This window comes from Delphinus delphis, chromosome 10, assembly GCF_949987515.2.
Source record: "Delphinus delphis chromosome 10, mDelDel1.2, whole genome shotgun sequence".
Lineage (NCBI taxonomy): Eukaryota > Metazoa > Chordata > Mammalia > Artiodactyla > Delphinidae > Delphinus > Delphinus delphis.
In genome coordinates, this window is record NC_082692.2 from 41,535,941 (window position 1) to 41,561,111 (window position 25,171).

A 25,171-nucleotide genomic window follows, 5' to 3' on the forward strand; every position below is an offset into this window, starting at 1 on the left:
GATATTATGAAACCGGCTTTGTCAGTGCCCGCGATTCTGGCTTTGATGTTGGAAGGAGTACAGAGGATTAAGGCAGGTGAGAGTGTTGGGATGATGTCTGACTCCCCGTGTTCTGTGCGCTCACACGTAAATGCCTTCCAAATCTTGTCGTTCCTCTGGTGACATTAGCAAAAGCTGGAGTTCTCTATTGGTTAGAGCTTAGCACAGTGGCTGCTGGAGAAATAGACCAACCGATGATCTACTGAATCAGTACCTCGTGCCAGTGCTGACATACTTGGACGTGTGTGGTGTCTGCTGATTCAGAATTGCCACTGCCACCCAGATCGTCGGCATCTGGGGAGAACATCTGTCTCCTTGCACCGTGTTCCTAGTAGACATGGATTACAGCTGAGAGGCAGGAGAATCTGCTGGAAAGAGTGCCATTCGGGGTTTATTAAGAATAAAAGCGGGCTTCCCTGGTGGCGCAGTGGTTGAGAGTCTGCCTGCCGATGCAGGGGACGCGGGTTCGTGCCCTGGTCCGGGAGGATCCCACGTGCCGCGGAGCGGCTCGGCCCGTGAGCCATGGCCGCTGAGCCTGCGCGTCCGAAGCCTGTGCTCCGCAACGGGAGAGGCCACAACAGTGAGAGACCCGCGTACCACAAAAAAAAAAAAAAAGAATAAAAGCAACATTACCACAGCCACTGCTTATTGACCACCGTCTCGCATCGTGGGCACCGCGTGGAGTATGTTATTACTTGAGTCCTCCTGCATCTCAGTGCTCCCTTGCCCTGTAAACTTGTGGTCTTAAGTAGAGCATGTGGACTTTCTGGACCGATGTGCCCACTGCTTTCAAACGGGCATGGTTTCTCACTGATGTTTGTAAGAAGAGCTCCGCGAGATTAAAGGCTTTCCTGTTTTTATGGCAACAGCACATTTTCGACATTCTAAAGCCTAGAAGCACATATTCGGCTGCTATCTTGGTCCTGGGAGTGGTTGTCTTTCAAGGGCTAGCGAGTTATTTTCACATATCAACTGTACAAAGTATAGGCATGAGGGTGCCTTACTGTGATGACCCTGCTCTTTTTATTTTAATATTAAAACTTGGGAAGTGGAGATGATGCTGTTTTCAGTGGGGGTGGGGGTGGTCATAGATGTTTTCCCCTGGGAAGTGACGTACAAGGTCTTATTAAGAGTTGCTCCTTGTGGAGTGTGTACTTTGCGGGGGGTGGAGTAGGAAGAATCTCAGGAACTTTCCTTATACTTTTTCCTTCTGTTCATTTCTAGTCTTTATAACCTGGCTTCACTGGAACTGAGAGAGAATCTTCTTACGTATCTCCCTGAGTGAGTCTCTGGGGAAAAGGAGAGGGGGTTATGTACTGAATGAACTTCTTGAAGCATTAAAAAAAAAAGAAAAAAAGTACTACAGTGTCTTGTCAAAAAGAAATTTTGTGTCTTTTGGAAAATTTGAGAGATGCCAGCCTTCTCTCAATAGTCCTTCCTGTGCAATAATTATGACCATAAAATCCAGATGAATCTTATTTTGGGAAACTAGTCCAAGTGAGGAATGCCGTACTGCTCAGCATTTCTAAGTCCTAAGAGCTCCCTCCCTTTGTTTTTTTGTTTTTTTTTTTAATAGCTCTCTAACCCAGCTACGGAGACTAGAAGAACTTGATTTAGGAAACAATGAAATATATAATTTGGTAAGTCTGTACTGAAGAGAGATTTGAATTTCACCTTGTCCTTAGTCACGATCACAAAATATTTTGGGGGAGATCTGTAGGGATGCTTGTAAGCCAGTGTTTCCACGGATACAGCTTGGCAGCATTAGAGAACGTGCTTCAGTTCACACAGGTTAAGAATGATGATTCAGGGGTGGAGGGTCACGGCTAGAGATGATGGGTATCAGTGGAAACAGCTGGCATTCTTGGGGAACATTGGGGATACTTTTAGGAAGGGGGGCTGATATTGGAGAAGTACCAACAAACGACCTCTGCAGTACCCCATTACTAACTGTTGAATTAGGGTTCTTTCTTAATGGAAGGCTTGAAATTGGAGCTTTGCTACCATAACATTGCTTTTTGTTTTAGCCAGAATCGATTGGCGCTCTCTTACATCTAAAGGATCTCTGGTTGGACGGAAATCAACTGTCAGAATTACCTCAGGTGAGTGGTCATTTCACACTGTCTCCCCCAAAAGGTAAAACCACCACCACCTTCATGTGTTTCCTGCCTCTACATAAGACTTTCTGTAGGAGGGATCTTGAAAACCAAAACATTGGTTGAAAAAGCAGATTTGGAAAAATATATTGAGCATTCACCGTGCTGCATTGCTGTAGAAACACTGAAAGCCTCCACCCACCATTTCTAACGATAATAAATATATCCTGTAGTGTGTGAAGTCTGCATTTTATTTCATCCTTGCTCTATGCTTGGCTTGCCTGCGTGAAGCCCAGCAAATTTGGAAGTTACCAGGATGCCAGATTGAGATGGTACAAGTTTCTGCCACTGTTTGTGATGTGCCAAGTGCTTTGGGATAAGTTGGCCCCAGTTTGCCCCGTAATAGTTGATGTAAGAGCAATGCAAAAAGCTTTTATTTCATATTTTTTCCAAGTGTTGCTATGGTTTAGCTGGAATGTCACACGCTGTTCATGTTTTTCCTGCTGTTACCGAGCGTGAGAACCATGTTCGGAATGAAATGGAGTCTCGTGTGGGCTTCTGAGTACGTCGTGGTCACCTTGTGGGTCCCAGCAAGCAGGACCCGCTTTCTGGTCAGTTGAAAGAGAAACTTGAACTAACAACAACACACGGGCATTTCCCCCCTTACTTTGTTTTTCTCCAACTATTACTGAAGTTTACTCTTTGCTGTCTCTTACAGCCAGGGTTAAAGTCAGAATATATTTCATGATGGTCTAGGTGTGTGTATTTTACAGTAATTCAGAAGCTGTCTGCTGGGCTGTGTGAACCTGTCGTAATGGGACCGTGCACTTCGGGTGGGAAATGTGTATCGGTGCAGGGAAGCCTAACACCAGAAAAAAGCATTTAAGTAAAATTCTAATTGTTGTAGTTATAGTGCTGGAATTACCATTGACATCACCCACGACTAATGCAACTAAGGAACTAATTTGAGTGTATTTCTGAGTTCTTGGCTGCATTTGGGAAAAGGATAGGACAGAACAGTAACTGGTGTGGGCAAGGGTTTGATTAACACTTAGATTTCTCTAGGAAATTATGAGAAATTTTGATTGAGAGGATTCTAGTTACTTAAGAGTCAAAGGATGGGGGGAAGATGCCAGGGAGTTATTAAGAAAGTAATAAAACATCAGCTGTATAGGATGGATAAACAAGGTCCTACTGTAGAGCACAGGGAACTGTATTCAATGTGGTAAACCAGAATGGAAGACTATGAAGAAGAACATATATATATATATATATATATATATATATATGTGTATATATATATATGTATAACTGCGTCACTTTGCTGTACAGCAGAAATAACACAACATTGTAAATCAACTATACTTCAATAAACTTGAAAATATCAGCTATTAGACATGCAGGGGGAGAGTATATGTGTGGACAGATGTACATGAACAATTATGTGCAAAATGCCATGTCCCAAACACAAAGAAATGAACACGCCACTGGTCATGTTATTAGTGGTTATTTCAACATCTCATTTGCCCGCTTGTATAACCTTCTGTTAAGCCAGGACTAAACACATCAGACAGTCCCAGAGAATCAGAATTATTTTCCTGTCTTCACAGATGACAGAAAGAAAAGGAGACAAAGCCATTGTTAAAAGGAATGAATGAAAAAGTGGAAGAACCTCAGGGGCCTGGCATGAAATTAGTAGAAATGTAGTCTGATTTCCTACAGGCAGGGAATGCAGGGGTGGGGCTCACAGGATGTATATTAGGTGGGAGATAAACTTGGAAGAATCGATCCCAGTTCAATGCCGGCTGAGGAGTTTGTGCTTATGTAGCCATCAGGGAGCCACTGGAGTTAGAGGAGGGGTCTGATTCCGTGACTGGAGCGATGTTTCCTGGAGGGAAAGATGGAGGCGTGGTTTGTGAACAGACGTGGGCAGAGGATGCCCAGACCAGTCTGGGTGGGAGGGTACTGAGAGTGGGAACGTAACAGACTGGCAATGGCACGGAACAGTGGAGGCGGTTATCAGAGAGAAACTGTGCCCTTGGAGAGCGGAAGATCTCTTGAATGGAATGTGAGCCTCATAGAGGCACCTCCCTCACTCATGGGTTGGCTCTTCTGCTTCAAAGCAGTCTGCCTTTCTTGTCCCGGGTGTTAACGGTGTCGGCGGGTCTGTGTGCTCCAGTTTGGCTGGGGAGCAGACGCACCGATGTCGTAACAAGCGCTGTCTGTCATGGGAGATAGAAAGTAGATGGTTTCCTTCCAGGACATCTCAGGCTCACTCTCAAGTGCGAGCTGCCTTCTGAGTGATTGATTCCAAACTTGGAGAACTGGATTCTAGCCTCCTTTTTTTCCCCCCACTAATCTGTGGGACCTTAAAACGACTCATCTTCTCTTGGTGCCAACCTCCTCATCTTATTAAGGGAGTGATTCCTCACCTGCGTGACGTCGGAGGGCTTGGCGTCCCTCCCAGCTCCGTGTGTGTGATTCACACTGCTTTCGGTTTTCATTGGAAGGGGGTCTGGAAACTTACCCCTGCCTTCACACTCACACCGGCGCTAAGGAAACATCCTTAGGACCTCTCTGGGATTCGATTTTGAAAAATCGCTGTAACAAATTCCTCCATACCGTGGCAGGTTCAGGCATGACTTTCTTTTCCTGTGTCGTTGATGTAGGAAATAGGAAATCTGAAGAACCTGCTCTGCTTAGATGTCTCTGAAAACAGGTTGGAAAGACTTCCCGAAGAAATCAGTGGCCTGACGTCATTAACGGATTTAGTCATTTCCCAGAACTTGTTAGAAACACTCCCAGATGGCATTGGTGAGTATTGAAAATAACTAACTACCAAGGTGCTGGCTCTTCTCAGGTGCTGGGGACGTGATTCCTTCAGTCATTTGTTTTTAAAGAAGGAAAGCAAGGAATATTTAATACAATTAAAGTTTCTCCATATGCAAGCGTTTCTGTCGCCCTGGTCTGGTAGCAGTTATACGTGTTGTTACTTTTAAGTGTTGGCCCCTGTCTACTTCCTCCACATCTTATTTCCATGATTTCAGTAGGGATCAGCCCAAATCACAGAATGTGTTTCAGACATATGAACAACCACTAAGACATTTCTAATTGAGCATCGTAAATAGTTTATGGGAAACGACCTTTGACCTTATGGTGTGACCCAGGTAAGGACTGTTACGGGGAGAGTGGGTGTCGTATGGAACCTTTTCTGGTCTATTGAGAATCATCTTTTCCTTGAACCATTCTTTGCCATTTCCTTTAAAAAAACGTCCAGACATTTTCTTTCCCGTAAAGGAACACAGCCCAGGGTGAGAAAATAAATGCAAACAGAGAAGATATAAACAGACATACGCTGTCAGCTCCACTGTAGCCAAGCTGCCTAGAAATTGTAAGAAATTATATTTAACTGTGTGGTTGACATAGGATAGCTGTCTTTGACCTTCACTTAACTTGTATTCAGAACATCAAAGGGAGTTTGGGGAAGGTTTTCAGTAGTTGGAGAAGCTGTGTGACAGAGGACCCCTTCCTTTCTGGTATTTGGTCCAGATGATAATAGCGACCTGGCAGAAATACAGGCTCTGCATTTTGGTTGAGGCTGGTTGGGAAATTGATGGGGACTTTGACTCCACGTAGAAACATTTGCTGAGAATCATATATGGCATCGGAAAGCAGTTGTAGGGACTGGGGATGTTTTGTCGTTGGGAAAAGGGAGAAATAGGAGTCATGAGACGGTTGATGTCAAGCCTTTGAAAGGCTGTCAGGTAGAAGGAGATTTATCCCGTCTTCTAGTTCAAGTGGGTGAAAGGAAAGGGTTGCTAATCTCAGTTTGATTTAAGAAAGAGCTTAAAATGCATCTGTTTGGGCTGCTTAGTGAAGAAATGAGCCTCCCATCCCTAGAAGTATTCGAGGAAAGGCTGTCGGACCACTTGTCAGTGATGTTGTTGAGGAGATTCTTGGAGTGAGCTCTGTCAGCTGTAGGGTTCCATGCCTCGCAGAAGGATATGGGTCTCCTGGCCTGAGGACTGCGGGGGGACTCTCTGCGGACAGTGTTAGTTGGTACTGATTATGCTAAACAAGGAGCCTAGCAATCGGTGAGTTCCTCTGCCTTGCCCCGGGACCGCACGCAAAGCGAGTTCATCCCTTCAGCATCTCCACATCTCCAGATTTATGTCTCTTTTACGATAGAGGCTGTTCTCCGATTTTCCTGGGGACAGTGTCATCATGCCGGCCACTCTCTGTGGATAACAAGGACCTCTGCTCTGTAGGCTCAGCCCCTGACGAAGTAGTAGTTGAAAGTGAGAATCTGGTGATGCAGGATCTCCTCCATCCCGCGGGGGCTGAGGAGGCTGCAGTAAACCCCAGTTCCTTTCCCGTGGCCTGAGGGCATTGCCCGTGAGTCCGTTTTTCCCACCCAGAGTGAAATAGATCAGTCTTAATGTGGCTTTTCAAAGATTACCATCTTTTTTTCAAAAATTTATTTCTTTTTGGCTGCGTTGGGTCTTCGTTGCTGTGCGCGGGCTTTCTCTAGTTGCGGCAAGTGGGGATTTCTCTTCATTGCGGTGCATGGGCTTCTCATTGCGGTGGCTTCTCTTGCTGCAGAGCACAGGCTCTAGGCGCGAGGGCTTCAGTAGTTGTGGTGCATGGGCTCAGTAGCTGTGGCTCGCGGGCTGTAGAGCGCGGGCTCAGTAGTTGTGGCTTGCAGGCTGTAGAGTGCGGGCTCAGTAGTTGTGGCACGTGGGCTCTAGAGCACAGGCTCAGTAGTTGTGGCTCACAGGCTTAGTTGCTCTGTGGCATGTGGGATCTTCCTCGACCAGGGCTCAAACCCGTGTCCCCTGCATTGGCAGGCGGACTCTTAATCACTGCGCCACCAGGGAAGCCCAAAGATTACCATCTGACTCTGCATTGACAGAAATACTTCATCGTAGGGATCTTCACAGAGTCATTGTCATCCACAGGTGATAGAATAAACTGCACTGTGCTGTCTTTTGTTTTTAGTGAGGATGATTGTTAGAGTAACATTAAAGTCTCTCCTCTGTACACGAGACATTTCTTCTTCTTAAAGATCCATCAGATTTCCTGAAATCTCTGGGCTTTGACGTATTTTTAGGTAGTGACTTTCCAAAGGATTTGCCGCTAATTGCTGACTGTTTCTGACATTCTGAACAAATGATTTTAACTCTCAACTGTTCGTGGTCGAAATGAGAATGGTACAGTTTCATAATCTGAAAAGCTGGGTGAGGAAATCAAATGAGCAAGGACAGCCGATAGGAAGTACCAAGCGGTGATCAGGAAGACAGTGATAACTAATGAGTTTGAATAACGCTTTTACAGGAAAACTAAAGAAACTGTCAATCTTGAAGGTGGATCAGAACAGACTCACCCAGTTGCCCGAGGCGGTTGGGGACTGTGAAAGCCTCACGGAATTGGTTCTTACGGAAAACCGGCTCCTGGTGAGTGTGGTTCCAGGGTCAGAGGGAGACTTATGTTGTGGGTTCTGTATCACAAAGGCTCCTTAGGTTCGATTCTACTTATTTGTAATTTGGGTAGACCAGATGGAAATTGCCTTACATTGTAACTAACAAAGGGACCTGAGAAGCAAGCATGTGACATAAAGGTGATCCGTTTTGACGTGTCCAGGTCCCCCATCAGAGAGTGTGTCCCCATTGTGATGCTTAGGGTACAGGGACTGAGCTGGACACTAGGGGGCCCAGGGAGGCGGGGGCGGGGGGTGGGTGGGGACCGGCCTTGTCAGTGGAGGTGCTGATGCCTCCATCGGGGAGTCCGAGGATGGGCCAGAGGGGGAGGGAATGGTGGTTGTCTCGGGAAGCCTTGGGAGCACTGGGGGTGGGGGGATGCTCTTTTGGAGGAGCCAGAGCACAGCTTTGACCTTGATCTTGCCCCATCTGAGAAGCTGGGTGAGGCAGTTCAGGTTCCCCGGGCTTGGACCAGAGAGAGGCCTCTGCATCTTCCCGGGGCAGCACCTGCTGGGGCGGGTTCCCAGGGCGACGGCAAACCTCAGCTGCTTCTCGCCTCCTGCTGCTTCCTCTCCGTCCATCGTCCTTCACCTCCCACCCCATCTGTTCCCCTTTCTCCTCTTGTCGTTGTCTTGTAGCCGCTGTTTTCTTTAGTTTATTTTCCTGCCATTCTCTTTTCTCTATATTTTGTCACTTTAGTTTTTACTCTACTTTCCTTTTTCCTCTTTTCTTCCCTTTTCTCCTCTCTTTATAAACAGAGTAAGTAATGCTCTTTAGGTGAAAAGATCAGAAGAAGACAGCAAGAGTGAGTGAAGGATGTAGGGTTGGTAGTGCGGGGTGTGCCCGGAGCATCTCCCCTCAGACAGGACAGTGGCCTCCTCGGGCAGGTTGGGTGAGAGGGACTAGGCTCTCCTTCCTTGTTTCTGGGTTTAGAATTACAGATGGTAGAGACTTCCCTGGCGATCCAGTGGTTAAGACTTCGCCTCCTAATGCAGGGGGTGTGGGTTCCATCCCTGGTCGGGGAGCTGGGTCCCACATGCCTCACGGCCAAAAGACCGAAACATAGAACAGAAGCAATATTGTAACAAATTCAATAAAGACTTTAAAAATGGTCCACGTCAAAAAAAAAAAAAAAAGAAAAGAGGAATTACAGATGGTAGTCATAACAGTCAGAAAAATAATATTCATCCCTGATTCCATCAGGGTTGAAGACCCCCCCCCGCCCCGTGGGCTCCCACACCAGCCCGGGTGGCCCCCCTCCTTCCCCCAGCCTCATGGCCCCCACCCCCCGCTCGGGTTCTCACTGCCTGCTGAGCTCTCTGGCCTCCACAGGCATCTAAGCCACCATCTCTTGGAGTTCTCAGAGGTGCAGGCGGGGGAGGGATGAATCTCGAGGTTGCAGATTTCACTTTGTTGACTTAAAGAGCCTTCATTACCTCTTTTACTTGGTGTTTCTCAGTTCCCAGGCCTGTGCCTTTGACCTCATTTCATTGAAACATACTCTCATTTCTACAAAAATACAAAATATTAGATGCCACGTCCCCCAAGTGAGTGTTACAAACACCTGATATCCAGGAAGAACCGTCACTTCTCTTACTGGATGAGATTAGATTCTCTCAGTTCTTGAGAAGATCTGTTTTACTCTGAGCTGTGTGAAAAGTATGCAGTAAGTTAATAACAAAAATGTTACTTTAACAGACTTTACCTAAGAGCATTGGAAAACTTAAGAAGTTGAGCAACTTGAATGCAGACAGAAATAAATTAGTGTCTTTACCAAAAGAGGTACGTGCTTTTAAGAAAATAATATAATGATAATTATAAAGAAATAATAACACATAAGGGGTCAAAGATGTCAACTACTTTAAAAGACTTATGTGATGCTTTTTAAAGGTGTCAACTCTCATCTGTGGATTCAGGGATGGTTGGAGGAATTGTATGAAAGAATGACCATCAGTAACACTAAGGAGAGTAGGTGGGTCCAGATAGTTGTGAGCAGAGTTGGGAAGGGTGAATTTGTTGGGGGACAGAGAGAACGACATTTTGGGGTTGACCTAGGAGAACAGTGACACCACGGACAGGAAGGGGTGATCTGGGAGTTGGGCAGAGGAAGGGGATGACTTTGGGTTTGACTGGGTTTAATGAGGAGGTTAAACTGCCGCATAACCATTGGAGTCATAAAAATGGATCTTGGTGGGGCGTCTTCCTGGGCAGAGGCTTGCCTCCGGGAGAGAGGGAGCGAGCCTTCTACGTAGAGGAGGACGCCCGCGAAGGTCGGGCCAGGTTCTTAGGATGTTTTGGTCCGTGCTGCAAGCAGGAGAAAAGAGACGGTCACCATCGTTTGCAGGCATAGCTGTGCAGCTTAGTGGCATTTCAGTTCTGGCAAAGGAGGTGCCGATACTGAGAATGGGGAGGAAACCTGGGACAGATCACACAGGGAGGTGTCTGGGCCATTGTTTAAAAGGAAGACTCTCTTTCTATTTGGAACCAGGAGAACCTGATTGGAAATGGGTCGTACTGAGCTTGATTTTTTATTAGCAATAGAACCTAAAATAAAGTTTAAGTTGCCGTTTCTCCACTCTCCCCCGCCCCCTGCCTCCGCCCATCAAGTGAGCTGTTGGTGAGCCCCTCGCCCTGGCCAAGGCCTCATATGAAAAGGTGCTGTGTCCTCTGATGTGATGACCACTGGCCAGGCACCGTTTCCTCCTTATTTCTCTGTTTGACCCTTTCTAACGTCTGTTTTGGAATAGTTTCAAAGCTGCCCTCCAACCAGCCAGAGCTCGAGGGGTTCTTACGCTCCCAGGGCCGCTTCTCTGGGTGTCCGACTTGGCTTGGTCTCTTCTTTCCCTTCCCCATCTGGGTGTTCTACTCTCGGCAGCCCAGGCTTGTCCCTGGGTGAGAACGGCCAGCCTTCCTGAGTGGAAGCATAAGGATGTTTGTTATAAATGTGACTACGTTCTGTTTCCAGCAGAAAGACCTAATTCTTCATCTCAGCTAAACTGGGACAACAGAGAGTCTGCTCATCAAAATGTTTTGGTTCCAGTCTCAAAGCAATAAACCGAAACACAGAGCTGGTGTTCTGAGCATTTAATTGTACTCTTGTTGGAGAACATGTGTGGGTGGGTGTAGATCGGACACATAAACACATGCAGAGAGAAGTAGAAAAGATTCATGACTTCCTTTCTCAATGTCCTGCACTACACTAGCTGCTGTTGTGTATATTCATTGAATCGTCACAGCAGCTTTTTGAGGCCGTGAGGGTTTCCTCACTTTACAGATGAGGAAACTGAGGCTGGTGAGAAGCTTTCCCCACCGGGGCTCACACAGCTGGGAGTTGGGAGAATGGGTTCCAGACGTGTCCCCAGATGGCCAAGCCCATAAAAGCAGATTGAACCTACCTTTTCATCGCTGTGACCTTGACGTAAGGCAGGACCTTGATTGGGTAAAGGAAGGTCAAATCATCTTTAGTTTGGACACTTTAGAAAATTAATACATTTGAGGAATAGTTTCAGTAAATGCCAAGGAGAGGGCTTCTGAGTATGATGTTAATCCCCAGCAAGGTCACCACGCACCTGCCATGTCCCCATCCCTCTCTTTGGATCTGCTCTTTCAAAGGAACACATTTTAGACAAGAATGTGAGGAGTTTCTTCTTGTAAACTGTCCCCATCATATTAGCATCAGTCCTGTTGTCACTCTGAGAGAATGAAATTATTGATATGATTGTTTCTCTGGCATTTGGAGTTTCATCAAGGAATGAAGTTTGTGCCTTTTCCTTCAGCTGCCCGAGAAAGCAGAGCTGTTTAGGACCCCAGGGACTGGCTCTTTTCTAGCCCATTTCACTCCGACTCACATACTCTGAGCTCCCAGGCTAGGACGTGTCCCAATTCTGCTGTGGGTCCCAGCTTGGTGACCCTGCAGAGACGGGCAGTGCTGGCCTCTGACCCTCGGGCTGAGCTGCCAAATCATCGATGGGCCCCTCACCTTGAACGGGGTCTTGTTTGTTGGTCTGGTGTGAGTGTGAGTGTGTGTGCAGGGGGAATGCCACGTGTGTGCATACACTCTGCCTCCAAGCTTGATACCATCCTATCAAATCCTGCACTCTCCTGACTGGATTCTTTTCTTTCCAAACGTGATTACTTCCTCTTGAACAATTAAGTCTCACGCATGACACATCTAAACTGAAATGCTGACCAATTCCATTTATATGCCCCAAATCCATAGTTGTATTAATGGCCATTGGTCTGGCGTGCTGTGTAGTTCTTCCTCTTTTTTGTCTTTTTTTCCCCCCATTGGATAGTATCACATATTGTCAGTTTTACAGCACAGTTCCTTCGTCTATAGCAGCATTTATTTGCATTTTTTTCCCCAAATGGTTGAGGGGAAAATGTTTGCACTGTGTGGGTCACAATAATAGATTCTGTTTGTGTTGTGTGGTGTTATGTGTAGTAAACATTTGCAAATCAATGAATGTCTCTTGTTTTCTTAATTGTTAGCTGCTTGGAAATTTAGAAAAGTCAGGTAAACTTGCAATCTTGTAAGTATTGTTCAGACCACAGTTGCATCTCTGACTTCCATTCTGCTTCTCAAATGCATGAAGATTCAGATCGGCTGACAGCTTTGTGTGCTCTTCATTGTAAAACATCGGACATTTTCCTCGAAACTCAGTTTTTTTTTTTTTTGTTTCTTTAAATGACTGCATGGCCTGGAACCTGGTTTTGCTATGTGTTTGTCAGACTTGTTCCGATTACTCTCTCTCAAAAGAATGCTTTTCTGTGAATTACATCTTAAGTTATTCAGAAATTCTGAAAGGCATACCTTGGGGGCTCATCTGCCTTCACCAAATTCTACTTTGTTGGCACGATTCTGTCTCCGAGGGACAGGCTAGAATCGCTTTATTTGCTACATGTGGCATGCTTCTGATTTTTCAATCCACTTACTTGCGTCTTTTATTTCTCATCCCGTTGCTCAAGTGTGTATGTTTCTGTGATAAGGAAGTTCCCTAAAAAACCGTGTTTTTGGTGGAGGGAAGAATTGAGGGAAGAATTAAGGGGAAGAGACTCTGATTCGTGGATAGACAGGACGTCGGTGTATGTGTGATCATGGGTATGAGGATAGACACAAACTTTATAGTATTTCCAGCCACATCTTATTGTTAAATGACCTAGACCACAGAGAGTTTCTGGCTGGAAGAAATGGAGTATATATCCAAGTTTAGGGCTTAGTCTCTCGTCTCCATTAGGTCAAAATGGAAGTTACTCTACCTACATCATACCTGTCCAGTCAGATGAGACAAGGGAGGATTTGCAGATCATTCGTCAAAGCTTTCCTTTATCAGACAATCTGTAAACACGAATCACCCACAGATATTGTGCTATTCAGAAATGTCCATGGTGATAGAGTACTCATTTTGTAGACAGCTTTCTGCCTTCTTATTAGTACAATTTAAAATTCTTCTAGAGTAAGTTCCCCATGATGTTCTAAAGTGAATTATTGATAAATAAAAGAGATACGACAAAACCTAAAAATGCTAGAATTAAAAAAAAAAAATTCTGACCGTTGGGTTTCAGGATAGAGAAGGCATTCCTAAACTTGAAAGAGGAAATAACTCATAAAAGAAACAGTTGATGGATTTGTCTATGTGAAAATGAGATTTCTGACCTTCAAGAAAATAAAGACAGGCTGGGGGAAGGGTGATGTTTACAGCATCACACGTGAAGAAGGCTGTCTTTCCTTACTCTGTTAGAAATTCTTTCACATCATTGAGAAAAGAGATGTACCCACTCTAGAAAAGTGGACAGAAAGAAAAGCAAAGAACCCCCCCACAAAAACCAGTGATTCACAGGAGAAAAAAATAGAAATGACTTTTAATGTGAAATCATTATTCGCAAAATGTTAATTGAAGCATTTTCACCTATCAGATTTTCAAGATTTAAAAAATATAATAATATACCAAATATTGGTTAGAGTACAGGAAAGTACCTGTTATCATGGAAATATAAATTATTATGACTTCTCTGGAAGGGAATTTGGTAGTAGTATTAAAAATTTGAAAAATAGGCATACCCTTTGATTCTGTAATTCCAGTTCTAGGAATTTATCCTAGGAGAACTATTATGGATGTACACTGAGAATCATGCATGAGATTATTTCTCCCAGTGTATGCAGGAGCATCTAGCATGTTCCAGGCACCATGCCAAACATGTCCGGAGGCAGCTGACATGTGCCAGGCCCTGTGCCAAGTGCGTTCAGGCTAATTCTTGTCTGATTTTCACAACAATTCAATGAGGTATAGGTAAATCATCATCAGTATCCAACAGATATTGATTTCTAAACTAAGACTCAGAGAGGTTAAGTAACTTGCCCAGGATCACACAGCAAAGAAATGGTAGAACTAATTAGCAGTGTCTACAGTGGTGATCTGCTAAGTAATCTGTGATACATATGTAGAAGGAAATAACTATGTGGTCAGTAAAAATTCTGTTAGAAGCAAAATGACCTGGGAAGACATTCTTGATTCTGTATGCAAACAAAGGTGCTAAAGATCATAGGGATGGTTCTAATTCTGTTGAAGTGCATATTTATAATCACAAATGCATGGCATTTGAACCTCAAAATGTTAAGACTGATTATCCCTTCATGGCAGGATTTGGTTTGAGTTATTTTCTCATTGTGCTTTCGTGCGTGTGTGTATGTGGTTTTTATTTTCCAGTCAACTAAGTTACTTTCTTATAATTAGAAGAATGCTGTCGCTGTTAGTGGATATTTTGATGTCAGTGGCCCAACAATTCAGGGAGTCCCAAAACCACATGGTTTCCAAAATATTTCTGGAGCAGGGAACATTTGAATAATATGCCACAGATGATCATGGGAAAGGCAAAAAATAGTCTTTGGTTTCTAAAATTATACCTCATGTTATTTCTGTTCAAATAGGATTTTGACCAGATTTTGCTTATTGTACATTTTCCCTCTTGCCAGTGAAATGTGGGTTCAGTTCTGTTACAAATAATATTGAAAGGAAGATGCCGAAGGAAAATGAAAGTTCCTTTCCACTCGGGGCAGGTATTCACAAGGCAGGCTATAGGCAAAGGTGACCAACACAGGCTTTCTCTTTGAGTCACGCAATCTGTCTGATTATCTCCTTTAAGCTGTCACCTGCAGGCAGTTAATACTCAGGGAAAGTTGACCTTACTGAAGGTTTGCTCAGTGATCTGCAGGTCCCATATCCTTGAGATGGATCAGATCAGTGCCGAAGAGTTAAGGACAGTATTGTCTTGAATTAGGAGAACACAGAACAGCTCAACAAGGATCCTTAGCTACGTTCTGTAATTCTCAGAGAATCCAAGTCCAAGCCCTCGTATTCTTTTCTCTGGTGCTGCCTTCCTTGTGTGCTATTTTGTGGTTAAAGGGAGTTTGAAAATATCAGCTTCCTACGTAACTGGTAATAAGTTATTTAAACAGTGACTCTGCTTCCCAGAATTTCTAAGTGATGGAGACATTTATCCTGTTGACCCCTAAGGAGCCTGTAAACTCTGCCTCCTGAACCCAAAAGAGAAAGCACAAATACACGCGAATGATGCAGAATGCAATACTGAGCTCAGGCCAGTTCTTCACTCCTATGAACACAAAATGTCACTGTGATGCACCGTCAGGGGGACAGTATTTCAGGAGGTTCTGGGGCATCCAGGGCGGAGGTGGCCAGCCTCAGCACAGTTCCAGCAACATGGCAGGGGCTCAGGTGTGGACAGCCTGTCACTGGGACCTGGGACTTTCACTTCTTGGAAAAACAACAGCTACGTTTATTTGACAGCAGCAGGAGGCCAGGTCCTAGGATAGGGGCTGTGATAGGTGGTTTCGTTCAATCTAATGCTTATTGTTACTCTTGCTAAAGTAACATATGCAAATCCACAGGACCTAAGACGGAGCCTAAGTTCCACCCCTGGTCTGTGAGATCCCAGAGCCCCCCCTCTCCGTCACCCCGCATCCCCCTCTGACGTCTGTGAAGAACTCTGTCTTTGGAATCATGGTTTTGACTGCTCGATCATCTCTTCCAAAAGCCAAAGCTTTGCGCCGTGCCCTCCCAGCTGGCTTGGTGTGAGCGTGTCCTTTGCTTTTTGCCCCGTTAGGCAGCCCTCACACATTCAGCCCAGATGGACTCTCTGTCCTCATCGTTTCCTGAAAACATGGCCAGTGGCGCTCAGAGGCCACTCACCTGCCTTGTCCACCCAGAGCGCCTGAGGCTCTTGGATACACTGCCTTCCTCCTCTTGACCTCTCAAATGGTGTGAGAGTAGAGCGGGGAAGGAAAGAGAAAAAAATAAATCACAAGCTGTAAGCACGTAGCCAGTGCACACCCTCCACCGGGAGTTCCCGTTCTTTCCCCCAAAGTACGTAAGCGGTGTGAACTTGTCCAGAACTTTTATTGCACGGGCGACTTTCAGAGACCTCTCTGACCCACTTTCATTAGTTAATTAATGTTTAGGAGTAGATGGTATAGGCACACGGTACAAACGGAAAATGTTCACATGGTGTATGCAACAGTAGGCCCCCCAGACAAAGACCCCACCGGTGGCGGGGGCAGTGGGCGGCTTCCTGACAAAGCGAAGCCCCAAGTCACGATGCAGCCTCGGCTCTGTGTGTAAATAACCGATACCTGCTTTGCCTCCCTGGAGTCCAGATAAGCCCTGTCTCCTCAAAGCCAGGCCGGCATGAGGCGTGACCGGCCTCAGCCACGTGCTGACCCAGTAGGCGCCCCTTCCTGGCTCGCAGACCCGGTGCGGATCCCCGTCCACATGGAGCGGGGCCGGGCCCCACGGGGACCTCCGCATGGGTCGATCTTTGTGGGGGTCACCTAAATTCATCAGAGCGAATCTAATCGTGTCGGTCCTCACACGATCCAGGGTGTCCAGGGTTTTGATTCCTTTCCTTCTGGGAGGTGCCTGGGCACCTGGGTTAGACTGAGCCCCTTCCTCAAGGGAGGGAAGAATGCCAGGCCCCACAGAAGATGTGCCTCTTTTAGGACGTGATATTTACAAAACGTGAGAGGCCGCCCTGGTAATTCTTACCAGGGAAAAGAGTTTTGCGGTCTCCATTGTTACACATAGAAGCAGATGACAACTTTAAGTAGCAGCCTTTCAGTAGTAAGTAAACAAACACAAGTGTGTAGACATACCTTCATGAGGAATGTTGGTAGGTAGCTGGGCTTCACCTTTGGGCAGAGAGGATGCCAAACACCCTGATGACATGTAAGCGTGCAAATTAAACAGCCCCGTCAAACGATCTGTCAGAGGGTTTGTATGGACCATAATTAGAAAGGAAACGGATTGACGTGGACCAGGGGCTCTGGGCAGGCTTTTCGGGGTAGAGGATGTTTAGCTAATTGGGGGTGATGGTAAGATTTAAAAAAGACAGAAAGAAGAAGGGTGTATCTATAAGAAACAGTGCGACCAAAAATATAAGATGTCTTTTAGAGGACAGTGAGCAAACCAGTTTTTCTGGGATGGGAAATGTGAATACTGAGAAACGAGGGGAACAGTACGTCTCTGGGTGTTTCCAGGTGACCAGAGAGGAATGTTAGTCTGTGTTTTCTTGTGTGTTTAGTTTTCTTTTACATTCATTATGGTTACATGCTGTGGTTAAATATATTATTTCAAAATCCTTATATTAACTCCTAAGGGAAGACATAAAAAGATTGTGCACAAAGGTAATTATGTAGCAGTTTCATAAATGTGCATTCCGCTTTTTAAGATACACACGTACATTTAACACAGAAATAAATAGAAAAGGGCAGAAGGTATATTCAGATACTGACGGAGAGCTGGGTGTCTTGCTCCTCCTCTGGCGGAGGCTCTGGGGTATTTTTCCATGTATCAGAATCAATAGGTCCCTTCATCAGCCCTTTTCCCCAGCCGCCCTGAGTCAGAACAGCGCATGTGTGGAGAGTGTAGCGTGGACGCGGGCCTGCGGGATGTTGTGTCTGGGACCCAGCTGGTTTTGCAACCCCTTCGTTCAGCTTTCCTGACTGTAGAAACCACAGACAGCTTATTCAAGAGAGTCCTTGAATTCTTTTGCGAAGACTAGACTCTTACTAAGCTCAGTTACCTTTGAATCGGTTACTTAAAATAAAAAGGGAATCAAATTTGGTGTGGACGCAGATATTGACTTGTGCTTTCAGCAGTAGGTCTTAGCCGACCAAGTTCACTTTTTGCTACAAGATGGTTCATTTTGCATTTGTCAAAGGGCAATGAATTTATCAAATTAAGTTGTGAATGACCAAAGGCTATTAAAAGATGTATGGTAGAAATCAATGTATCATCTCTCAGATGTTCCTCGTTTTCTTTTATTTTTAAAGAAACTGAAAAACTGAAGTTAACATAATGGGCAGGTCTTCAAAGGGGTGTGTGTGTGTGCGTGTGTGTGTATCTTTGGCCTGACTTTTGAAACCTAGAATTCTTTGTTTTTTAATTTAATTTTTTATTAAAGTATAGTTGATTTACAATGTTGTGTTAGTTTCTGGAGTGCAGCAAAGTCATTCAGAGATATATATATATATATATATATATATATATATATATATATATATATATATATATATATCCTTTTTCATAATTTTTTCCAAACTAGAATTCTTAAACTCCCATATTACCAAATACTATATGTCTGGACCTGTGTTGTCTGGTTAACATATTTAAAAGATGCAGTTGCATTAGGTAGCAGTAGAAAATGACGTTCTGTTCAGAATGCAGTTTTTGAACTGTATTGTTTATTTTCTTGACTTAATTTAGAACATACGTGTTTAATGTTTTGCAGAGATTTTTAAGCTTACTGGACGACTCAGTGTTTTATATGATTTAAATCAATCATAGCTGGTCATCAGTGAGACTTAAAATCGTGTGATGTTATTTTGTGCATCCTTTTCATGCCATTTGATGAACGAGACCCTCCAGTCCCACCCCCATCTCCCAGAAAAACCTGGAAAACAGTCATGTTTTCTTTCCCATCATAGATCGGCGGGTGCAGCAGCCTCACCGTGTTCTGCGTGCGCGACAACAGGCTGACTCGGATCCCTGCGGAGGTGTCACGGGCCGCTGAGCTGCACGTCCTGGACGTGGCAGGGAACAGGTAAGCCCGAGACAAGCAAATGGTCATCCACCCCAGCCTTGGCTGTCTTGCCTTTGCTCCACCTTGTAAAATATATACTGATTGGTCACATTAGCCAGGCCTGGAAGCTCCCAGTCTGGGAGCTGGAGTGATGGAGCCCGATGGAGCGGACAAGGTCAAGGGCGGCCAGAGCGTGGAGTCCTTTAAGGTTACAGTGGGCACGGCCGGACACATGCTTTCCAGATGACGGTACCGCGATGGAAGGGGGAGGGAGACCTAGGTCTTGGCTTTTATAACTGGCTTCCGTATGTCATTGTGGACCTTGGTTTCCTCATCTGAAAAAAGAGCTCCCATGAGTCTGAGCTAGATTGTAGCCAGGGGTCTTGATGTGTCTTGCCCGTGACTCTGAACCCCCTGACATTGTGAACAAAATTGTATTCAGGGACACTTTGCTGGTGAGAAGATCCACAGCTAATGTCAGAATTGCCAGGTGTTTCATAGTCTAAAAAACCTGACGAGCCACCAGTCGGTGTCCCCAAGGTCACAGCAGCGCCATCTCTCGAGTTCTGGGTCAGAGGCCTGCGGGCTGCTTGCCAGACTCTGGAATGTGGAGTAGAGTCATTTCAGCCATTCTGAACCAATTTCATCACTGCGAATGTCACCGCACTTTCCTTCCCCTGAGCCCGCCTACCCAGGCTCTTCTTTCCACCTCTGACACCGTCTCTGTTTCCCCACTTTTATCCTTTGGCACTCATGTTCCTCTTTTCTCCAGGAAGCCTCCTCTCTGGGTCTGCATTTCTGAATTACCCTGATGATAACTGCTTGTTTACCTGCATGCGACCCTCCTGAAATTAAAGTTACCTAAAGTTAGATGTGATGGTTTGTGTGTCATTGTGATTTGTCCCTTCAGTAGATGCCTGGTGAATATCTGTCGACTGAATGGAAATGTTAAAAATGTTCATTTTGCAGAATGGCTGGCAGGCCACTGCAAAGGGCCTGATATCACAGGCTATGTTGCCAAAAGGAATTTAAAAAATGCTTTTGGGTGTTATATAGTTAGATGGGAGAGAACGTGCTGGACCAGGGGAAGATAATCAATGCTTCAAAATGGTGAAGGCCAGCGATCCAAAGAGTGTCTGGGGGATTGTGGCCTATGTGATTCGCTGCTCACAGGTCAGGCACGAGCCACCATTTTTCACTCCTGCTAATGGATCGTGGACAGCAGTGCTAAACAAACAGCAGGACACGGGGGAACCTGGGGATGAGCTATGGCCTCAGGAAACCCTCACCGTTTTAAAGTTGATGCTTTCAGGACATCTTGATAGATTCTTAAGGCCATTCACTGGTGACTGGAAACTCAGAATTAATTTGAGCTAGATGTTGAATTTCTGCTTGGATTAAGCCCAACGGGAGACATGCAGCTTGAGAAGGGCCCTTCCCTCCTAACCTCTCCCTACAGCAGTAGAAGCTCAGTGATTCCAGACCCGCCCCAGTTCTTGCCACTTTGGGGAGCATGGATTTGCGTCACTAATTCTCGAGCAGAAAGATGGCTCTGACCTCTAAAAACTGTTTTTCACACGAGTGAAGACCCCATTCTCAAGTTCTCAGGAGAAGGGAAAGTTCAATATTTATTATGCCTGGGCCAGGGTGGACAAACGCCAATTAAAAAGTCGAGTGCCATAGCTGTCATCTGAGTCAGTTAGGTGTGTCCTTTAGTCCATTGTATATATAGACGCATAACCAGATTTTAAGCTTATTAAAATATTTAATTACTACTTATTTAAAGTATCAGTAGAGAAACTGATACCCTCCAGGTGAAAAGAGGCTACCATGTTAGCTTTTCAGCTTGCAGAAATGTCACACCATGGGAAGTCCTACCAAATACAACAGAAGTTTCTGCCTCTCCCCACAAGCATATAAAAGTAGGAAACGGCACAGGGAGGCTGCATATCGGTTCCCAGAAACTTTTTTTGGACACGTTTGATAGGAAAATTATAGCAAGGATAACACTGAAATGCCACTTGGACACTAAAGCCCCAAGCCTTCTGGTTCAGTAATAGAGGAGGTGCCTTGTATCAGCAGCCACCTGTGGGCCCAGAATACAGATGTCCTTAACTCTTAGGTTCTTTCCCATATGACTATCCACCAAGTACACAAAATCGGGTATTGGAGCGTCTTCCTCACAATATTACTAGTGCCAAATACTGCAAACCATGGCTGTCGACGGAGAAATCGTTTGTAACTTTGAATTTCGTGATCCAAAAAATAAATTAAAAAGCCTAAAATGTATCCCCTTATACCTATTAGGGTGGCTTTTTATCAAAAAGACAAGGGGTAACACGTGTTGGTGATGACACAGCAAAAAGGGAACCCTTGTGCAGTGTTGGCGGGAATGTAAGTTGGTGCGTCCACAATGGAAAACAGTGTGGGGTTTCCTCAAGAAATTATAGATAGAACCACCATATGATCCAACAGTTCAGCTTCTGGGTATATACCCAAAGGAAAAGAAAACAGGATATCCAAGAGGTATCTGCACTCTCATGTTCATTGCAGCTTTATTCACAGTAGCTAAGCTATGGAAATAGCCTAAGCATCCAACAGGTGAATGAATAAGATGTGTGTGTGTGTGTGTGTGTGTGTGTGTGTGTGTGTGTGTGTGAGAGAGAGAGAGAGAGAGTGTGAGTGTGTACACACATATATACGTATATATGAAATGGAATATTACTCAGCCATGAGAAAGTCGGAAATCCTGTCATTTACAACAACAAGGATGGAGCTTGAGGGCATTTTGCTAAGTGAAATAAGTTAGACAGAGAAAGACAAATACTGTGTGATCTCATTTTTATGGGAAGTCTAAACAAGCTGCACTCATAGAAACAGAGAGTGGACTGGTGGTTGCCAGGGGCCAGCGGGTGGGGGAAATTAGGAGATGCCAGTCAAAGGGTACAAATTTCCGGTTAGCAGATGAATAAGTTCTGGAGATCTAACATACAGCATGATGACTGTAGTTAACAACACTGTATTATATCCTCTAAAGGTGCTAGGAGAGTAGATCTTAAATGCTTCCAACACACACACACACACACACACACACACACACACACACACACATACACACACACACACACACACACACGCTGTGGTGATTATGTGAGATGGAGATACTAAGCCTACTGAGGTAATCATTTCCCGAAACAGTCATCCCTCTGTATCCCTGGGGGGATTGGTTCCAGCACCCCCGAGGGTACCAACATGGGCAGATGCCCCAGCCCCTTATATAAGATGCCGCAGCAGAGTTGGCCCTCCGCATCCGCAGGTCCTGCATCCTCAGACACTGAACACCAACTTTATATATCAAATCATCACATTGTCCACCTAGATTTACACAGTGGTATATGTCAATTAGATCTCAATAAAGCTGGAAAAAATATTAAAAGACAAACCACAACAGTGTAGCCAGACTGTGGAATACTGAGCAGCTAGAGAATGATCTGTTTCTCTGCGTTGTGACCCACGATGTCCAGGGCAAAGAGTAAGTGTGGACAGTGCCTGGTGCTCTCATTTTTGTTTTTGTTTTTCAAAAATCTTACCTATAGAGAACACCAAAATATTAAGTGGTTCCCCTAGAGGAGGGCTGGAAACTTGAGGTTACAGGGGGCTTTCGCTTTAGATATTTTGGGATTGTTTACATTTTTTCACTGATTATGTTCTCTCTGTGTATCTCTTTAAACATTTTTGAAAACGTTGCTTAAAACTAACAATTCTACTAGGAGGTAACAAACAGATGAAATATTCAGTTGTAAGAAGCATTCAGCCATAGGTCTAGTTAGTATTACATTAATCAGTAGGCCATGTTTAGGTGCTAAATAAATTTGATAAAGCAACTGCTATCATAGCCAGAGGTGGGGAAGGTCACTTCAGTGGGCTGGTCACCGATGTATCTGGAAACGAGAAGCTCACGGTTTGGTTGTCCATTTGCTTTATTCCTTGTACTGTTGATGTAAATAGTAACCACGGGCTTTTTATTTCTGAGGCGATGTGGTCCTAAATGTACCACAGAGATGTGTACAAAGGGGGCTGCGGCTTCTTGTGTTGATCCTGTAGTGAACAGAAGGTACCAGAATAAACCAAAAATGTATTACTAACTCCCCTGGAAAGCAGATTTTTAAAAAAATCTGTTTTCTGGCTTGTATCTGGGATGGCTCACCCAAGAGGAACAGAGGAGTGTGTGTCTTTCTCCCCAAGGCCGCAGTGAGTCAGCGACAGGGTCGGCCCAGCCCGCAGAGTCTCTGTTTGCAGACTGGGCAGGGAGTAGGGCTTTTTTCCTCTTTGACACTGGGAACACCTCTGTCCATAAGACACGTGTGAACGAGCTCATGTGTGGTGTGTGCTTGGCCGGCAGCAGTGGAATCCAAGCTGGCACGTTGATTCTTTGCGGGAAAACCAGTGTTCTAGACCACGCATCCGTCTTACCTGGCCTGGTGGCATGTGATTTTAAGACCTGTTGTTGTGGAGTCTAGTAATTTATTTTAGCTTTTATGACATGATTTGCATCCTTAGCAGCTGTTATTTATTATTGATGCTCTGTTTAGCCTTTTGTTTATACCTTTGCTTTAGCACTTATCTGGGAAGCCAGTTATTAGTCTGAGAAGGCACAACGACCGTGTTTTTAGTATCTGTGTGTCATGCCAGCTTTCAAATCTTGATTTATTTTTTCTTTACTCTCTCCAAGGTAGAGACGCTGACTATAGATTTCTTGCCCAAGACGTTGAAACTTGAAACATTCTGGAGGACATTAGCTTAATTCCTTTTTAAAAAAGAAATAGGGACAAACTTTCAAAAGAAATTACCCTTTGGTTCAATAAAATGAAAAAGGGTTTGATGTCTTTTAAGCACCCCCCCAGGATATTCTTTTTAAAAAGTCCTGTCACAGTGCCTGGCAGATACCTGCCTTGTGTCTTTAACTTCCTTGCATTTGAGTATGTGTGTGACAGCCTTTGGGCAGAGGGAGAGATCATTTGTACGCTTATACAAATAAGCACAGAGATTTCACTTTCCAGTCCCCTCAAAGAACCAATACCTCAGAATCAGGGGAAGTGGGGCTGTGAGTTGCTGCACCCTCAGACCCCTCCAGGCATCCTCCTGGTATGTGCATGTCACTGCACTGGGTGGATTCTGGGATTTAAAAACACATATTTCCCACCCAATTTGGCCGTCATTGGTGAAATAGTGGCGTGTACAACACACGCAGTCTTTTCAAGGGTCCTTTCACGTCGGCAATTCTCACGGCATCGACTTGAGAACCTCACTCCCACGTGGGCACAGTTCCCTGTATTTAACCAATACTGCACCCACTGAGTGGGTATGGGATGGGTCAGCCTTGACTGGACTAACTTTTAGGAAAAGAAAATATTTTCTCCCCTCCATAACTAGGACGTGGGAAGGCTTTTGTGAAATGTATTCATTATTCTTATAGAAAGTGTGTTAATACGCTGTCTGCATTCTTTGATCATTTCTAACTTCATCTGTTAAATTAACTTAGTTGGTCTGTGCTTACGTTTTACTTGGATTCGTTTTATAGTATTGGAGTAGGGGCTTCCCTGGTGGCGCAGTGGTTGAGAGTCGGCTTGCCGATGCAGGGGACACGGGTTCGTGCCCCGGTCCGCGAAGATCCCACATGCCGCCGGGAAGATCCCACATGCCGTGGAGCGGCTGGGCCCGTGAGCCATGGCCGCTGAGCCTGCGCGTCCGGAGCCTGTGCTTCACAACAGGAGAGGCCACAACAGTGAGAGGCCCGCTTTCCGCAAAAAAGGAAAAAAAAAAAAAAAAAAAAAACCAGGCAAAACTGCTTCTTCTAGTTTATTTCTAGTTTATTTCCCGTAAGTCTGTCAATTCAAAATACGTCTGATAAGTCTGCATTAGTCTGTTGGTGAGACATTTAGGCATCTCTCCCATATATGTTAAATGGAGATAGAGGTACCATTTCATAGAAGAAAGAACCCCAGGAATACACGCTGTCACATAATTTCTTATAGAATTAATGGGCCAGATATTTCTTTTAAGAAAATGTGCCTCCTATTGTAGGTAACAGACTGTGATGAGCTTATTTTTAGCTAACGTATGAAGTCATTTCTAAGATGGAGCTATCCTTTAATCCACGGAGCCGTCCTTAGAGTGAAAATACTTGATCAAATATAACCTTAAGTTCTTTAAACCTTAAATTCCTGGTATCTGCAGAGGTTCGGGTGTTTTCAGAGTGAATTAAACTTGTGTAAAGCCTTGGTTTTTACCAGAGCAGCATTGCACCCCTGGCAGTGTTCCATTTGGGACTGGGTAGTTGTTTGTTGTGCGGCTGTCCTATGCGTTGTAGGTATTTAGCAACATCCGGGCCTTGACCCACTAGATGTCAGTAGCACCCCCAAAAATGTCTATAGACATTGCCAGGTGTCCCCGGGGGCAAAATTG

General features: G+C 44.9%; 1 protein-coding gene across 1 annotated transcript in view; it reads left to right on the forward strand.

Moving 5' to 3' along the window:
* Window positions 1-25,171, forward strand: part of LRRC1 (leucine rich repeat containing 1) — a 127,624-nt gene that overhangs the window by 97,019 nt on the left and 5,434 nt on the right. Inside the window, exons 5-11 of the mRNA XM_060021347.1 lie at window positions 1,264-1,320; window positions 1,616-1,679; window positions 2,067-2,141; window positions 4,805-4,949; window positions 7,470-7,588; window positions 9,311-9,394; window positions 18,612-18,727. Coding sequence (XP_059877330.1) covers window positions 1,264-1,320; window positions 1,616-1,679; window positions 2,067-2,141; window positions 4,805-4,949; window positions 7,470-7,588; window positions 9,311-9,394; window positions 18,612-18,727 — 660 coding nt within the window. The remainder of the gene's footprint in view (window positions 1-1,263; window positions 1,321-1,615; window positions 1,680-2,066; window positions 2,142-4,804; window positions 4,950-7,469; window positions 7,589-9,310; window positions 9,395-18,611; window positions 18,728-25,171) is intronic.